This window comes from Lissotriton vulgaris, chromosome 1_1 (assembly GCF_964263255.1).
Source record: "Lissotriton vulgaris chromosome 1_1, aLisVul1.2, whole genome shotgun sequence".
Taxonomy (NCBI): Eukaryota; Metazoa; Chordata; class Amphibia; order Caudata; family Salamandridae; genus Lissotriton; species Lissotriton vulgaris.
In genome coordinates this window covers 55813692-55829473 of record NC_141685.1, presented here as the reverse complement: position 1 = coordinate 55829473, position 15782 = coordinate 55813692, and the positions used below count along the sequence as shown (strand labels likewise).

Genomic DNA, 15782 nt, shown 5'->3' with positions numbered 1-15782 from the left:
GGACCACATTGGCATCAGCAGGGAGAGGTTTGGGCAGGTGATTGGGGGTACATGTAAGGTTGTAAGTAGGGGGGAACAAAGCATGTATATTGTGTGGACTGTGACTCCTAGAGTTATTGTGAGGGATACCATGCTACCCTGAAAATGAATCCCCTAGTGATTATTATCAACAAACTTTATTCGGTTTTATAAAAAAAAAAACATCTTCCAAGTTACAGATTGACAAATATAATATGTCCAAGTTAATCAGAACACAAGATAAAAATTCATGAATTACAGCAGTAGCATTTTGCGTCTGTGAGATCTCAATGAATGCAGTTATCAGAATCAGTAGCCGCTGGGGACAACACAGTGCATGGGCCGTTACTGGTTCAACCAAAGTATCAACATCCGTTGGCATGACTGATGGGAGTGTGAGACATGTGTCTAACACACATTCTTCTCCGCATAGCAGGCAGCATAGAACAGGTAGGATGCAATCTTGCCAAATTGGTCTGAATGACAGAAACCATGTGGTATTTAATTCTCTTAGACGAGGTAGTCCCAACATTTGGACGATGCGCTCACGACACTTCGTTGCTAGTAGAGTTTTCTCCATGGAGAACTAGGTGTCGTTTGTGAAATGACTTGCCATATCGCAGCAATAGGAGCAAAAATAGTATTCCTGCAGCGAGTTCCAAAATGAGAGGCAATCCGCCAAACACAGAGTGCCCCAAGTTTGGAAATATTACTAGGACTGCTTCTAAAGGTGCTAACAGTCCAGAAAATACGGTCTTAAATACATGTACAATACCACTCGTATCCGACATGTTTAAGATACGACTTAACATTTCTGAGAAACCTATAGGGCAATTTGTAGTTAAGAGGGCATGTAAGTCTGCAGAAGTCCTTGCGACTTGCAGATCATAGGTTTCTTTGGCCGAGGTCAGTGGCACAGTTTTTAAAAAAAAGAATGGCTTTCATTCTGCTTAAAGTATCAATTTGTATAGAAGAGATGTTCAGTGAAGGCCAAAGTGGCGACTCGTGGCTGTCTTGGTTTTAGGAAACAATACTTGCATACAGCAAGTGACCCTGGCTGACAGTTACTAGATATGGTATGCCTGGCAACATGCCACAGCAGCTGCGATCATTCAATGTAAGGTAACTCCCATTCCAGAGTTGTCCAAAAATTGGATCAATCACCGCGGCTGGTGAACCTTGCAGGTGGCAGGATAAGTTTTTAAAGGAACTATTGCAGGCCCCGTTTATGCCCTGAAATAGGAGTGAACCGCTTGGTACATTTTTACAATTTTCCCCGCTAAGAAGCACTTCACTACCCCCACTCCAACATCTGTATGTGTACGGCAATTCCCTGGATGTCTTGATGTATTATTTACCCAACCTTTTATATGTGCCTACTGGTATATGTTGTAGGCAATATTGAAAATAGAAAATTGTAACAGGCAGAGTGATTGTTCCATGTATAATCCATTCCATAACTGGCTTTTCAGCGACAGTAAAATGGCAATCTTTCCAGTTTTTCAATGCTCAGCACCGTATTGTCTGCTCCCCTATGTGCCAATTTGATCTGTTTATCAGTGAGATTGAATTCTGAAAACAGAGACGTAGTATTGATTAAATGTCACAGCACATAGCCTGAATGAAGGTTTTGCAACGTCCAGCCTAATAGCATGATAGAACGTAATTGCGACTGACCATGTTGCAACATGACCGAGTCCTGTTCCATGATGTCTATGGCAGAAGACACTATGCTACATAAAGAATATATCCTGGACCACAGAGTTGTTAACCCATTGTCAACCACAGAGAGAGATTTCTCAAAATGAATACGATCAATTTCTCGTATTCGTTCTGCAGTCTCTGCTTGCGTAATTTTCCATGCTTCATTATAAGCAGCAAAGACACCGGCATATATAAAATGTTTATGACGTGATGTTCTTGGTCCTAGCAACAATTCCCTAAGATCAGCGCCATCTTTAAGTAAAAATAAGTGTTGCTTTACTTCCTTAAGTGTAGATCTATGTATCCAATCAAGGCAAAGTTTCCCTACACTGTATGTTGTTACTATTCCTGGATGCTGTCCTTGAACATATCTTGGTTCTGGCCTAATGAATGTGAACCCCATTGTTTTATTCAGGAATCTATCTTGACAGTTGTTTGTGTCTGTGGGCCAAGATCAACCATTTATTCCAATCTGGATCTGTTCTGTTGTGATGCAAAATAGTATGTACATCGACTCCCCCCTCTGAAGTGTTATCACTAGCAGGTGTAGGAGCAGGTATAGACGGATTGTTCAAGTCTTTTATCTTGGCTAACCCAAGATAAGACATCTGTTGGACAGTGTCATTCAAAAACATAATTTGCTCAGGGACGATGTGTAGGAGAGTAGGGTCTGCTATCCTATGGTCACCCCATTATTTTTTGCTTTTTGCTTCACTTATTTTTGACTTAATGTGGCTGTGGGCCTGCTAATCAGACCCACAGCCCTGCTGTTCTCTCTCTAAATTCACAACCATGTATTTTAGGTACATCACCAATTGGGATTGGGTCACCTTATGAGCCCCTGTACAGAGTACTATAGGTATCCAGGGCATAAGTGCATCCAAGGCCTACCAGGGGCTGCAGCATATCTTTTGCCACCCCTGGCTGGCCATCCAAACTGACATAACTGGCTGATCACTCAGATGGGGCAAGGTCGTGTAATCACCCCTTGCTTAGATATTGTATACCTATGTCTAACCTTATATCTGGACACATATACACCTATAAGTCACTCCTATGGCCGGCCTTAACAATCCTGGAGGCAGAGTGCTTGGGTTTATGTGAGATGGTGCTCTAGCATGAGCTGAGCCTGTCTGCAGCTTTCGAATCCATGTCCTTATAGCTGTTCTGGGATATTGCCATACCATATACTCTTAAGTGCATTATAATCCTCGCGATTAGATGCTATCTTTGGTTTGGCTTTATCAAAACATGTCGTGTAAGGTGTCATACGCTTTGGAATACTACCCCCTCGCCAGTTCTGGCAACGGGGGTAGCATTCCACCCTTCTAGAGGGAGAAGACATGTTACTAACCTTAATCCCGGTTAAAGTTAACCAGAGCCTCAGCATCACAAAATGGACGCTGCTGCCACAGACACAAGTCTGGCCTCCTGCTGCTGACCGAAACTCTGGCAGGGGAGGCCTGGACAATAGGTTTCCTGTCACAGGGAGGTGCTAGCACCACCCCAGACAGGAGATAGTGGATTGGGGCAGGGAGGGCTGAATGAAACCAGACACTGCCTGGGGCACACAAGGTGGCCCATGCATAGCCCAGTTCAAACCGGTGCTGGGGCACTCCAGCCCCAGCTCTGGCGCGAAACTGGACAAAGGGAAAGGGGTGTAGCCACCCCCTTCCTGGGTCCCACCCGTAGGAGGGACCTAGCAGGTAATCCAGCCCCTTGATTTGGAATAAAGGTAGGAGCTGTGTACATAGACTTTAGATAATCCTGACTGAAACTTTGAAACGGAACTCTGGACCCTTCGACATCCTACTCGACGTAGAAGACTGAGGAATCTCCTTTGTGGTCAAGGAGGGACCACCCTGTGCAAGCAGGCACCATCAAGCGCTCAACGGTTTGCTTTATCGTTGCTCCCGCCGGAGCTCAAACAACAGAGCTGAAAAACCGGGCCTTATGGGTCTGACGGCGCAGGGCATGCCTAAAATCTCCGGGTTCACCTGCCTTGTCGGACGGAGACACGAGACACTCCGTTAGGCGTAAAAAAACAGGTTTATTAGCTGCAGCTGAGCACAGTTGTCCCAGAAGTACAGAGTAGGTTCTCAGGAGACTGCCACTTTGTGGCGCACAAGCTTTTATAGCACACATATTTACAACATATACTCCCAATACATACAATGGTAACCAATAGGAAAAGTTGGAAAACAAGCTATCAAGTGTCCCAAATACGCCCTTCTTTCAGGCCCTGTGTGTTACCCCTCCCCACAAGTTAATCAGTGCTAGTGCCTACAATCCAATTTGCAGGTGGCGGGACGTATTCGTGTGCCTCAAAGGATAGTTGTGTAATGAGAATACAAGAAGAGAATAGCGAAGGCCAGTCGGATAAGATAAAGTAAGGGAAGAATTGGGAAAGCCAAACAGTAAGTCAAGACAGGGATCAATCAGCCTAGAAATTGATTAGTGGACTTGGACAGACCCTGACATCGGTTTCCTAAGCCAGGGCAGGGGATTACTTTTTAACAGAAAGACACATAGCAGCTGGAAAAGGCAAAAACACTCAGTTCGCCGCTTCGCCTGAGTGAGGGCAACACAAAATGGTGACAGGACACAAAATGGCGGCCGCATAAGGCGATGTCGGAAACCAAAGAACCTCAGAGCCTGACAAGAACCGGACTTCCAGACATCCAACAGCCCGATCCACACCCACAGCAAAGCTGAGACCCGTGGAGGAGACGTGAGACGTGGGACCGGCCATCTTTGAAAGCCAGCTAAGTGCTTTCTGTGCAGCTTCTGAGGCACCCTCAAAGCTGTGCATTGGGGATTGAGAAGCCCCAGCCCCGAGCAGCTTTTGCACCGAAGATCCCCTCTCCACACTCACCGAGTGCTGCGTGGAGCCCTTTTGCATTTTCCTGCTCGATACGTCTGTCCGGTCACTTGCCCGTTGGCTAGTGGCCTCTGTGACGACGAGCCTTCGAATTTTCAATGCTTGTCTGGTTGCTCCAGACTGGCCCTTGCTCCCCTGAAAAGGAGCAGCCCATCAGACCTTGCTGGTCTGATCCAGAAGCCATCTTCGAATCCTGCGTGGGTTGCATTTGCCAAGGCCTGTTGACTCCGAATCGAGAACCAACACCGCCGACAGCGAGAGCCTTCGTGGGACAGTTTGTGTCCACCACCTGGTCGTCGTTGACACCTCCTGGTCCACGTGGCAGCGGAGACAAGCTTCACGACATCACCTGATAGCAACCCGACATCACCTGGTTCCTTCCTGGTTCCTTCCTGGTCACTGGCTAGTGACCCAGACTCTGCCCCCTTTTCTTTCAGGTACTCTACATCTTCGATCAACCCATAGATCCAAACGGACTCTTCTCTCCTGGTCGCCTGCAGCACCTTTTCTCCAAGGCTCCATAGAACTCCACGACGAAACCCGACACACTTTGACACCTATGCACCTGCTTCCTGTGGGTGAGGTAACGCGAGTACTGTGGTGCTCCTGTAGAGATTTACATCCCTAGTGTCCTAGTTTTAAGTGGTTAAGTTCTAGTCCAGCCGGAAGACTTCCAAATCTGCAACTTTCTAACTTTACGCACCCATTGACTTCTATAGGTGCACCCATGTGCATTTAGATACTGCACCCGCATCCTGTGGGCCTCCTGCTCCCTAACTGCTGTTAGTCCAGTGTAGCCCCAGCGATTCCCAAGGCCCTAGGCCTTACCATTGTTTGTGACGTGGTTCTTATACCACTATTTTAATATATGGTTTTAGGGGCCACCAGGGCCTATCCATATTTGTGCAACTTTTGTATGCTATATTAAGTGTCTTGTTATACGCTTGTGCTCCTGTGCTCATAAAGAGTTAAGGGGATTTGTTTAGAAATAAATACATATATATTTTGAATATATAACCTGTGTGGTGTCCTTTCATTTGGTATTACAAGGTTTGCATATGGTAAAACAGCTGGCTTCAATGCCCTCTTGAGTTTAGCCTAAGACTGCTTTTGTCCATGCTACCACTAGGATAGCTGGTCTATAAGGTTGACTTTAAACCATCAGCATAAGGGTTGTTTGGACTGGTGCAAGGTGCTCACTAAAATAGTGAACATCATATACCAGGCTAACTTCTCACATGATGCAGGCTCTAAATAAAGCTTCTATCCCCTGCACTTGCCAATCTTTTGTGCCCCAGACAGTTTTTGTCTCAATATTGTCTTTCCAAGATTAAAAACCTAGTGAAGACAGTTGAGCATAAAAGGCTGGAGAATAAATGTGCTTGGTATTTGTTAACATACTTTTCATTCCTGTTTTTGTTTACATTTTTTTAGTGAAATGATTCCGGATTGGATACATTGAACTCTGAAAAGTACGGACATTTTCTAAAAAACGTTTTTGAGCTACCCTTTGGTGGCGTAGGACAATGTTCCCATTGGTTATACATTAATAAATTTCTAGGATTTGCATATTTGTGCAAGAAATGATGACCATAGTGATTATAACAATACATGTGTTCATAATCTGATGAACTTTCTAAGTATCCATGATTTGTAAAGTCCGACATCATATTATTAACAGTCTCGAAGTCCCAATCATCAGAAAATTTACTAGATGAAACAAAGTCATTCAAGGAAATCTTGAACTGGTGTGGAATCTTCAACAGCTCTGACGGGCCAAACATGTCATAATTAGTTCTGTCCCAAGCTATACTCCCTGGTATAGGACCCGCTGTGATGTTCACTGATGACAAGTCTCTTTGTTCACGATGAGATGATTTGTGTGGCTTGAGAAGTAAGTTGATGTTCTTACTTGCTGTGTCCATTGTGACATATCTTCCATTTATCAGCATTCCCAAAGTTATTACCAGAGTCAACCAAAGTAGAATAAAAAGCACACCCAACATAATCCAAAGTTCAATCCATGGTGAAACCAAATAAGTCTTTTCCAGGTGATGAAAAAGGTCTGTTGCTTGTTCTTTCAAAGATCTTTTTACTGGCGCAGTTTTAGGTTCGCTTGGATCCTCGGAAAATGTATCAAAGTTAATGAAATAGCCAGAGGCAGTTCTGTCAATTGTTGGGATTGCATCGGGATTCGTTGAACTCGCTGGAACCTCAGGATTACTTGTAACATTTGTGCAGTCAGATGCTACTTCATTGTAGACAGGCGTTTCTTGACTAACTGTTATTTGGGTTTCAAGAGGTACAAGTGCCATAGCTTTGTTGCTTAGTCCTTCATTTCGCACTGCAGATTCTTCAAAGGTGATGAGTCTCTCAGTTTGAATCTCTTGGATAGGAGCCAGAGCTGGGCGTCTGCTACATTGGCGGAGTCCACTTGGCCTACTGCTTATGATCGGCCACATGAGGTGGTTTGACCAAGTTGATAGACACGAACCTGCTCTCCTTTTTTCCAGCAAGGGGCGGCAGTAATACTGTTCTTGATCCGTGGATTGCTAGGACAGGTACGGGTTGTCAGTAAGAATGCCCAAATTCCTTCTTGTCCACGATCTTTTCTCTGACCAGATCACCAAGCATTGGGATCCAGAAAGGCCTTGCTGGGACGGTCCGTTTCTCTTCAGTGGTGGTTGGCTTCAGGAACACGTTACTTTGTTTTCTTCTTATTTCATTTAAGTCCTGTAAGACAGCCAAACTATCTTTGATATCAAAGAGTTTTTGGTCTACCATTAAAGTCTGACAATCGAGGTCCGCTCATCGACGCAGGCCGTTGGGCCTATCCACGCCGTGAGGCCCACACCTCATGGAAAGGATGCCATTCAAGAAATGCCCTGTGTGTGAAGCAAAGTTTCCATGCAGTGACCACCACGAGGTCTGTAACCTGTGCTTATCGCCAGAACACGACGAATTCAGCAGTACAGCCTGCGCGTCCTTTCGATCCAAGAAAACCATCCGAGATCAGAGAGCCCGTCGACACGACATGCAGAGATCAGCTCTGGAATCGGTGGATATCTTCGACGAGGAGGTACCGCTCGTTCCTGAAGAGGATTCCGATGATCTCCAAATCGAGGCAGACGACTCGGATGACTCCATACATTGGGTCAGTGCATGAGTACTACTGCCCCTGCACCACACACAGCACCCAAACCGAAGGCAAAGGTCAACACTCCGCCTCCGGGGCCCAGTCGAGACCGAAAAATCACTTCGAAAGCCCCGCCATCGAGCCCGGCTCCGAAGAAAATAAGTAAGCCTTCCGAGCAAGCCGCACGTGCCGATCCCACCAGCTCCATCGGCAACGAAACCGAAAGTAGTCTCTGCTCCTTTGACTTCTAAAGACAAAGGTGCGAAGCCAGCATCTGAAGCCTCGAAGCCGACGAGACCAGCTTCCACTCCGAAGCCATCTCCTTCGGTATCGAAACCGACTAGGTCTGATTCGGATGCACCCAAGCGCTCGAAATAGCCTACCACACCGAAAACAACACCTTCGGTGCCGAAAACTACGCCAAAGGACACTGTAACACCTCCTAAGGCTAAAGACAAGCAGCAACCTCGTTTGGATTTGAAAAAATCGGCGCCGGCAAAGGTTACACAAGGAGAAGAACTTTATCAACCTGATCCTCTGCAAAAGAAGATCTACATTGATCCAAAGACAGGTGCTGTATCCACCATACCACACAAGAAGAGGAAGGCAGATACAACACCCACTGTAGTACCTACCAAGAAGAAGGACTCTGCCACATCTCCTGTGCACCGTTCTTCTCCTATACTTCCTTCTCCTTCATCCCCTGTTCCTCTTAACAATTCAATATAGTAATACCAACAAAACAATCTGGTGGTCTATGATATCTAAAAAACCAAAGGAGAGAGGAAACATAGAAAGAAAATGTTGGTACTTACAGACAAGTCGAATTCAAATTTAAACAACCCCTATTCAGGGAAGATGAAAGAAGGATTTCCATCAACTGCCCTTCGTGGCCAGTGTCATCATTTGGAATCCTAGCTTCCCTGTCACATCACCCCATTAACTCAGGGGATGATACCGTGATCTGAGATTGTGACCCAGAGAGTCAGAACATCTTACACGACAATGTTAGATGACTAAAAGCCTGTAGTCCCAAGTACTCAGATTGAAACAAAAAATTGCAGTGCAGTGTTAGTGAGAGAATTTAAAAAGAGCATAGTAGTGAACCCAACAATTGTATTAATGTCCACTCATATGCCTTTTAAAAACAGTGCAGGTGCTGCGTTTCTAACAAATATGCCGCAGGTCTTAGGTCAACTAGTTTCAGCCAATAGAGCACACTGCCCCGGCTTTCTTCAGGACCTTCTTATATATTAGCTACTGCAACAAATAAAACAATAAAGAAATTGTAAAAAGAAAAAACATAATCACAGTGTTCACATTTGTGAATACCACAAATACCTCTATACAGGATGGAGGATTCCCACACCTACAGAGGAAGAAACACAACTATACCTTTAGATTAATCATGAACTGAGTACCACACAGTCCCCTCTCTTCTCCAATATAAAACTTGTAAGTAGGTACACTCACCTATCCTGTGTAGGGTTAGGCCTCACCTCACCTGGCACAGACTCAGGTTTTGCAGGAGACCCCGCCCTAGAAAAGAATGTGATGATAAACTCTCATTCACATTAAAACACATAAAAGCTATGTATGAACCACAGTGATTGCCTAAATGACGATCTCTGATACACTGTGATCTCTATCCTGTCTCCCTAACAAGCTAGACTGTCTGTCCTATTCTGTCAATGTGTATATACAAGGCATCCACAAGGTTTGATTTTAAATCCTGTGTCTTGTAAAAATGGAAGAGCTCGATTAATTGTGTGGAAAATGGTGTCACGAGGATTTCAAAGCGCTTCCCTTGTCAAACAGAGCCTGATTGACTCGGAAAAAGTAACCTGCCAACTGAGCTCAGACATTGCTCACGGCATCACCAGAAACACATGCGTGAGTGAGAACCCAGCTCCCAAGAATATATTAACCACAGCTTCATTATGCCGATTTGGGTCCCAATCCAAAAATAGAAAGCTGTAAAAGGAATATGAAATGCTACACCGAACTGAAAGAAAAACAAGGCCTGAGGAATATGTTAAATATGTAAACCACAGCTCCATTCTGCCGGTTTTGGTACCACCCCAGTTACCAAGTGCTGTCCCAAAAATATGCGATGCTACACAAAGCTACAAACCACTTGACCTAAGTAATTTATCCACCCTGCTTACCTTTCCGTCGGTGTCCCAGTCTGTCTTCTGAGCCCGGGGAAGGTAGCAAACACCAGCAAGCGGCCATTGTTAACTTTGAGTACGAGTCACATGAGACCAGTTACGTGGTCTCAAAAAACAAGACAACTACAAAATGACATCATCGCCATTCAAGGAGTAGTTCATTTATTATTCGAAACACCCTCACTGATCATAAGTGCAGATCTTCAATACCCGCTCTATGTCTAATGTGCGTGGTTCGTAAAGGACCAAAAGTCATGTTTATGTAGACTAAAAGAAGAAATCTAAATGTTCATAACCCTATTGCAAACGGCAGAAGCAGAAATTCTTACTGTTGCCAATTCTTAAGGTCACATTTAGGCATTTGTATGTTGATAAACACAAGCTGTAATTCATTTTGCCACATTCAGTCTGTTACTCCTATTTCTAGTTTGAAACACAGACTGCTCAATATCGTCGTCATGTCGTGCACTGTAATTGCCCAATATCGAGCTTCCAGAAATAAAAAGATATTTATTAAGATATTTATTTGAAAAAGCGAGGTCCAAAAACTTTGTGCTAATGTGGCCCTATCTTGATGTCTTAATGTTGCCTGCCTACCCCTAGGTAATCCATGTCGATATTTTGCTGTTAATAATTCCTAAGAGTGCATACACACATTTGCATGGTGATAAACATAGAAAAGGGGCCTTTTGCCAACTACAGTATGATACTCCTATTCTGAGGATAAGCCACTCATTGACCTCATCATATCGTAAACTGTAATTTCCAAATTTAGCACACTTGGAAGAACCCAGAAACTCGATAGTTGTACCACACCAGCGCGGTTTAGCAGTTGTCTATCCTTCTAGCATCTGCAGCTGATAGATCTTCGATCCATCTCCATAAGACAAAGTTTAATGTGCCCACCACTAGAGTGGAACTAAAACATTGGGACGAACAGTGTCTATATGGGAATCAAGTGGCCCTCATAATAGGGTCCAAGGAATCTATGCAACCCCTACTAGTCTGGCAAGTGAACTATTCCGTAAATCAATGGCATGTAAATCACTACTGCAATATGACAGCCAACATCCCAAGTCTTTAAGGGACAATTTACCGTTTGGCAAATTTTTGCGCGTGAGGCGCAACTGTTCCACTATGGACAGGTATAAACATCATGCCAGTAACTTATCGATACACCAGATTGTTTTGTTGTTATTAAGTAGAGGATTGGGGGATTCAATCTGCTGTAGGTCTTTAAATATGTTCCCCTTGACCCTTACTTCATAGAGGATTTGTGTTTGTGGCAATTGTGTGCAGCTGATGGCTGCGGGTCTTTTATTTCACATTATTTGTTACCGGACAAGTACACACACGTGGGTGTATTGTGTTCTGTCCTGGTTCTCTAAAAGTAAGAGCCAGTTGATCTCTATATCCTGTCTTCCTTCTATTTGTGACTAGACGTTTTTATCCTGTTCCAATCTTGCTGATCAAGACGTCGTCTGATCATGGCGGAGTTCAGCGGTTTGGCATTTGATGATGCCACCTATCAGAGTATACTTGATAATACTCCTAGTATATTAGACAACTTTATCAGTCCATCTACATCTGCAGCTGATGACTGGGATTCGGTTACCACCCTGAAGAAATCCCACTCACTCACCGTCATACATGGTGCCATTATGGCGAAGTATTTGCGCGGTAATTGCGCACCTCCAGGATTGATTGTGACCAATGCATCCAGGCTACTTTTTGCAGGACAAAGCAATTCGCAAGCATTGGTCCCTAATAGCCTGGGGGGTGTATCAGGGACTGGTTACTTTTAATTATATGCACTGCCAAGAGGATAGCTGATGCTATTTTGATGGAAATACAGGTGATGGAAGCCCAGATAAAGACCAAGGTCACTAGCATTATCTTCAAGAAAAATCAAGAAGAATCCAACAAAGCCAACAAAGATCTTAAAGATTCCATTCTTAAATCCAAAATTGATAAATTCAAAAAGGATTTGGCAAAGTTCAAGCATGAGGTGGTGTATCCTTACACCAGTGACGATTATGTGGAACCTACCTTTAACAACAGGGGTAAACGCCTGGGCTCTACATACTCTGGGAGTAGTTTGGATGGGATTCAAGTGATTCTGATCTCACAGTTAATAATTGTCAAAAGTATAGAGGCGGGTGGAGGAGATCTTTTAGGAGAGGATACAGTGGCCCAGCTTATCAACATTGGTGGCCACCGACCCCATGGGGTTTTCCTCCTCATTTTCAACCACCAGGCCCTTGGCAGTCATATCAACCGGAATTTCCTCACCAGCCTTTTTTAGGGGCAGGCCAAGGCAGATCAAGGGGCCGATGTTGGAACCAACAGAATTATCAAACACAGGTCCATTGGAACCAACCTCCGGAAGTACCCAACCAGATTGAGACCCGCTCCAAAACCAAACAAGGCCAGAATCAGGGGTAGAGGGAGGGACAATGCAACAAGATTTGATAGTCAACTTGAGTAAGAGGGTACTGACACAAAATGAGATTGCAGTCCTGAACAGGGGCCTGGGTTTTGTGACAACTAATAGTGGAGATGATTTCACAATACATTGTGAACTAGCACATTTTTTCCGCAAGGTTTGTTTGCACCATTTCTTTAAAGATAAAAACAGCCTGAAAATGAACAAGATCTTATCAATACGGGGCTGAAGAATCGGTCTACATTTAACCCTCCTCTGCACAGTGTGCCCCCTCAAGTACTAGCGTTTGAAAGGGTGGTACTAGAAGAAGTCAAGACCCTCTGTGCCAACAAATTGGCTTTTGTAGTTTGGTTTGCCCTGTTCCCATCATGCACTGGGACAGGAACAGACTAATTTGCATACAGCCAGGTTCTGAAACTGGGATGGTGCAGTGAGCTAAAAAACGGTGTTGGATCTAGCCCAGATCTCTTGACTGGGTGAGAGTTTTCTGCTTAATTCAGAGACTCTGTCCCTCACCACCCCTTGTTGTAAATATTTTTGTCCACCCTAAGCGTGGAAGGGTATACTCAGACATGAGTCCCTTGCTCATTGCACCATCAGGATTCAAGCAAACCGGGCCGAAGACGGCTGTAATGCCAGAAACCGGTCCCCGGGAGCTTGTTTCCTTCCCAGTGTAAGAATTGGCTTTTGTAGTTTGGTTTGCCCTGTTCCCATCATGCACTGGGACCGGAACAGACTAATTTGCATACAGCCAGGTTCTGAAACTGGGATGGTGCAGTGAGCTAAAAAACGGTGTTGGATCTAGCCCAGATCTCTTGACTGGGTGAGAGTTTTCTGCTTAATTCAGAGACTCTGTCCCTCACCACCCCTTGTTGTAAACATTTTTGTCCACCCTAAGCGTGGAAGGGTATACTCAGACATGAGTCCCTTGCTCATTGCACCATCAGGATTCAAGCAAACCGGGCCGAAGACGGCTGTAATGCCAGAAACCGGTCCCCGGGAGCTTGTTTCCTTCCCAGTGTAAGAATTGGCTTTTGTAGTTTGGTTTGCCCTGTTCCCATCATGCACTGGGACAGGAACAGACTAATTTGCATACAGCCAGGTTCTGAAACTGGGATGGTGCAGTGAGCTAAAAAACGGTGTTGGATCTAGCCCAGATCTCTTGACTGGGTGAGAGTTTTCTGCTTAATTCAGAGACTCTGTCCCTCACCACCCCTTGTTGTAAACATTTTTGTCCACCCTAAGCGTGGAAGGGTATACTCAGACATGAGTCCCTTGCTCATTGCACCATCAGGATTCAAGCAAACCGGGCCGAAGACGGCTGTAATGCCAGAAACCGGTCCCCGGGAGCTTGTTTCCTTCCCAGTGTAAGAATTGGCTTTTGTAGTTTGGTTTGTCCTGTTCCCATCATGCACTGGGACAGGAACAGACTAATTTGCATACAGCCAGGTTCTGAAACTGGGATGGTGCAGTGAGCTAAAAAACGGTGTTGGATCTAGCCCAGATCTCTTGACTGGGTGAGAGTTTTCTGCTTAATTCAGAGACTCTGTCCCTCACCACCCCTTGTTGTAAATATTTTTGTCCACCCTAAGCATGGAAGGGTATACTCCGACATGAGTCCCTTGCTCATTGCACCATCAGGATTCAAGCAAACCGGGCCGAAGACGGCTGTAATGCCAGAAACCGGTCCCCGGGAGCTTGTTTCCTTCCCAGTGTAAGAATTGGCTTTTGTAGTTTGGTTTGCCCTGTTTCCATCATGCACTGGGACAGGAACAGACTAATTTGCATACAGCCAGGTTCTGAAACTGGGATGGTGCAGTGAGCTAAAAAACGGTGTTGGATCTAGCCCAGATCTCTTGACTGGGTGAGAGTTTTCTGCTTAATTCAGAGACTCTGTCCCTCACCACCCCTTGTTGTAAATACTTTTGTCCACCCTAAGCGTGGAAGGGTATACTCAGACATGAGTCCCTTGCTCATTGCACCATCAGGAATCAAGAAAACCGGGCCGAAGACGGCTGTAATGCCAGAAACCGGTCCCCGGGAGCTTGTTTCCTTCCCAGTGTAAGAATTGGCTTTTGTAGTTTGGTTTGCCCTGTTCCCATCATGCACTGGGACAGGAACAGACTAATTTGCATACAGCCAGGTTCTAAAACTGGGATGGTGCAGTGAGCTAAAAAACGGTGTTGGATCTAGCCCAGATCTCTTGACTGGGTGAGAGTTTTCTGCTTAATTCAGAGACTCTGTCCCTCACCACCCCTTGTTGTAAATATTTTTGTCCACCCTAAGCGTGGAAGGGTATACTCAGACATGAGTCCCTTGCTCATTACACCATCAGGATTCAAGCAAACCGGGCCGAAGACGGCTGTAATGCCAGAAACCGGTCCCCGGGAGCTTGTTTCCTTCCCAGTGTAAGAATTGGCTTTTGTAGTTTGGTTTGCCCTGCTCCCATCATGCACTGGGACAGGAACAGACTAATTTGCATACAGCCAGGTTCTGAAACTGGGATGGTGCAGTGAGCTAAAAAACGGTGTTGGATCTAGCCCAGATCTCTTGACTGGGTGAGAGTTTTCTGCTTAATTCAGAGACTCTATCCCTCACCACCCCTTGTTGTAAACAACAATAAGCATGCATATAGTAACATCCCCTCCAAAGAGTTGAAAGCCTTGACTGCACTGACCAAAGATCAGACCATTACAATCAAACCCGCTGATAACGGCGGGGCCACGGTCATCATGGACACTGAGATGTACCGAGCTGAGTGTCTACGCCAACTGAGCGATAGAAGGTGCTATCGCCCCCTCAAAGAAGATCCTACTCCCAAGCTAAGCAGGATAATAATGGATTCTGTGGATGAGGCCCTGAATGAAGGATGGATCACGAGCCAAGAGTCGACTTATTTACAGACAAGTCACCCTGTGATGCCCTATTTTTATATCCTTCCAAAAGTGCATAAAGCACAGAGGCCACCACCAGGAAGACCCATTATATCAGATATTGGCTCATGTTTGGAACCATTGTCTACCTTTGTAGATTTTTTCCTGAGACCCATTGTACGGAAAATGCCCACCTATTTGCAGGACATAAAGGATGTGCTGAGGCTTTTACCAAATGTGGATTTCGACCCTGAATGTGACCTTTTGGTTTCATTCGATGTCGAATCCCTCTATACCTCCATACCCCAGGACGAAACCCTGGAAACTATTTCAGACATTCTAAATAATACTGAATTGAATTCCATCACCCCAGTAAGTTTCATTATGTCATTAGCATTTTTGGCTATGAAGGAATTTTTTTTCCAGTTTGAGGACACGTACTATCTTCAAGTGTCCGGCACGAGTATGGGTAGTGTTTATGCGCCCAGTTTGGCGAACTTATACGTGCATAATTTTGAACAGAACCATGTGCTGACAAACACCAACCCCTTCC

General features: G+C 45.0%; 1 protein-coding gene across 1 annotated transcript in view; it reads left to right on the top strand.

The window, feature by feature from the left end:
- The window catches only part of LOC147737233 (uncharacterized), a 103717-nt gene that overhangs the window by 15768 nt on the left and 72167 nt on the right, over positions 1 to 15782 (top strand). The window contains exons 3-4 of the mRNA XM_086923282.1: positions 11766 to 11973; positions 15009 to 15601. Of these exons, the coding sequence (XP_086779408.1) occupies positions 11766 to 11973; positions 15009 to 15601 (801 nt within the window). The remainder of the gene's footprint in view (positions 1 to 11765; positions 11974 to 15008; positions 15602 to 15782) is intronic.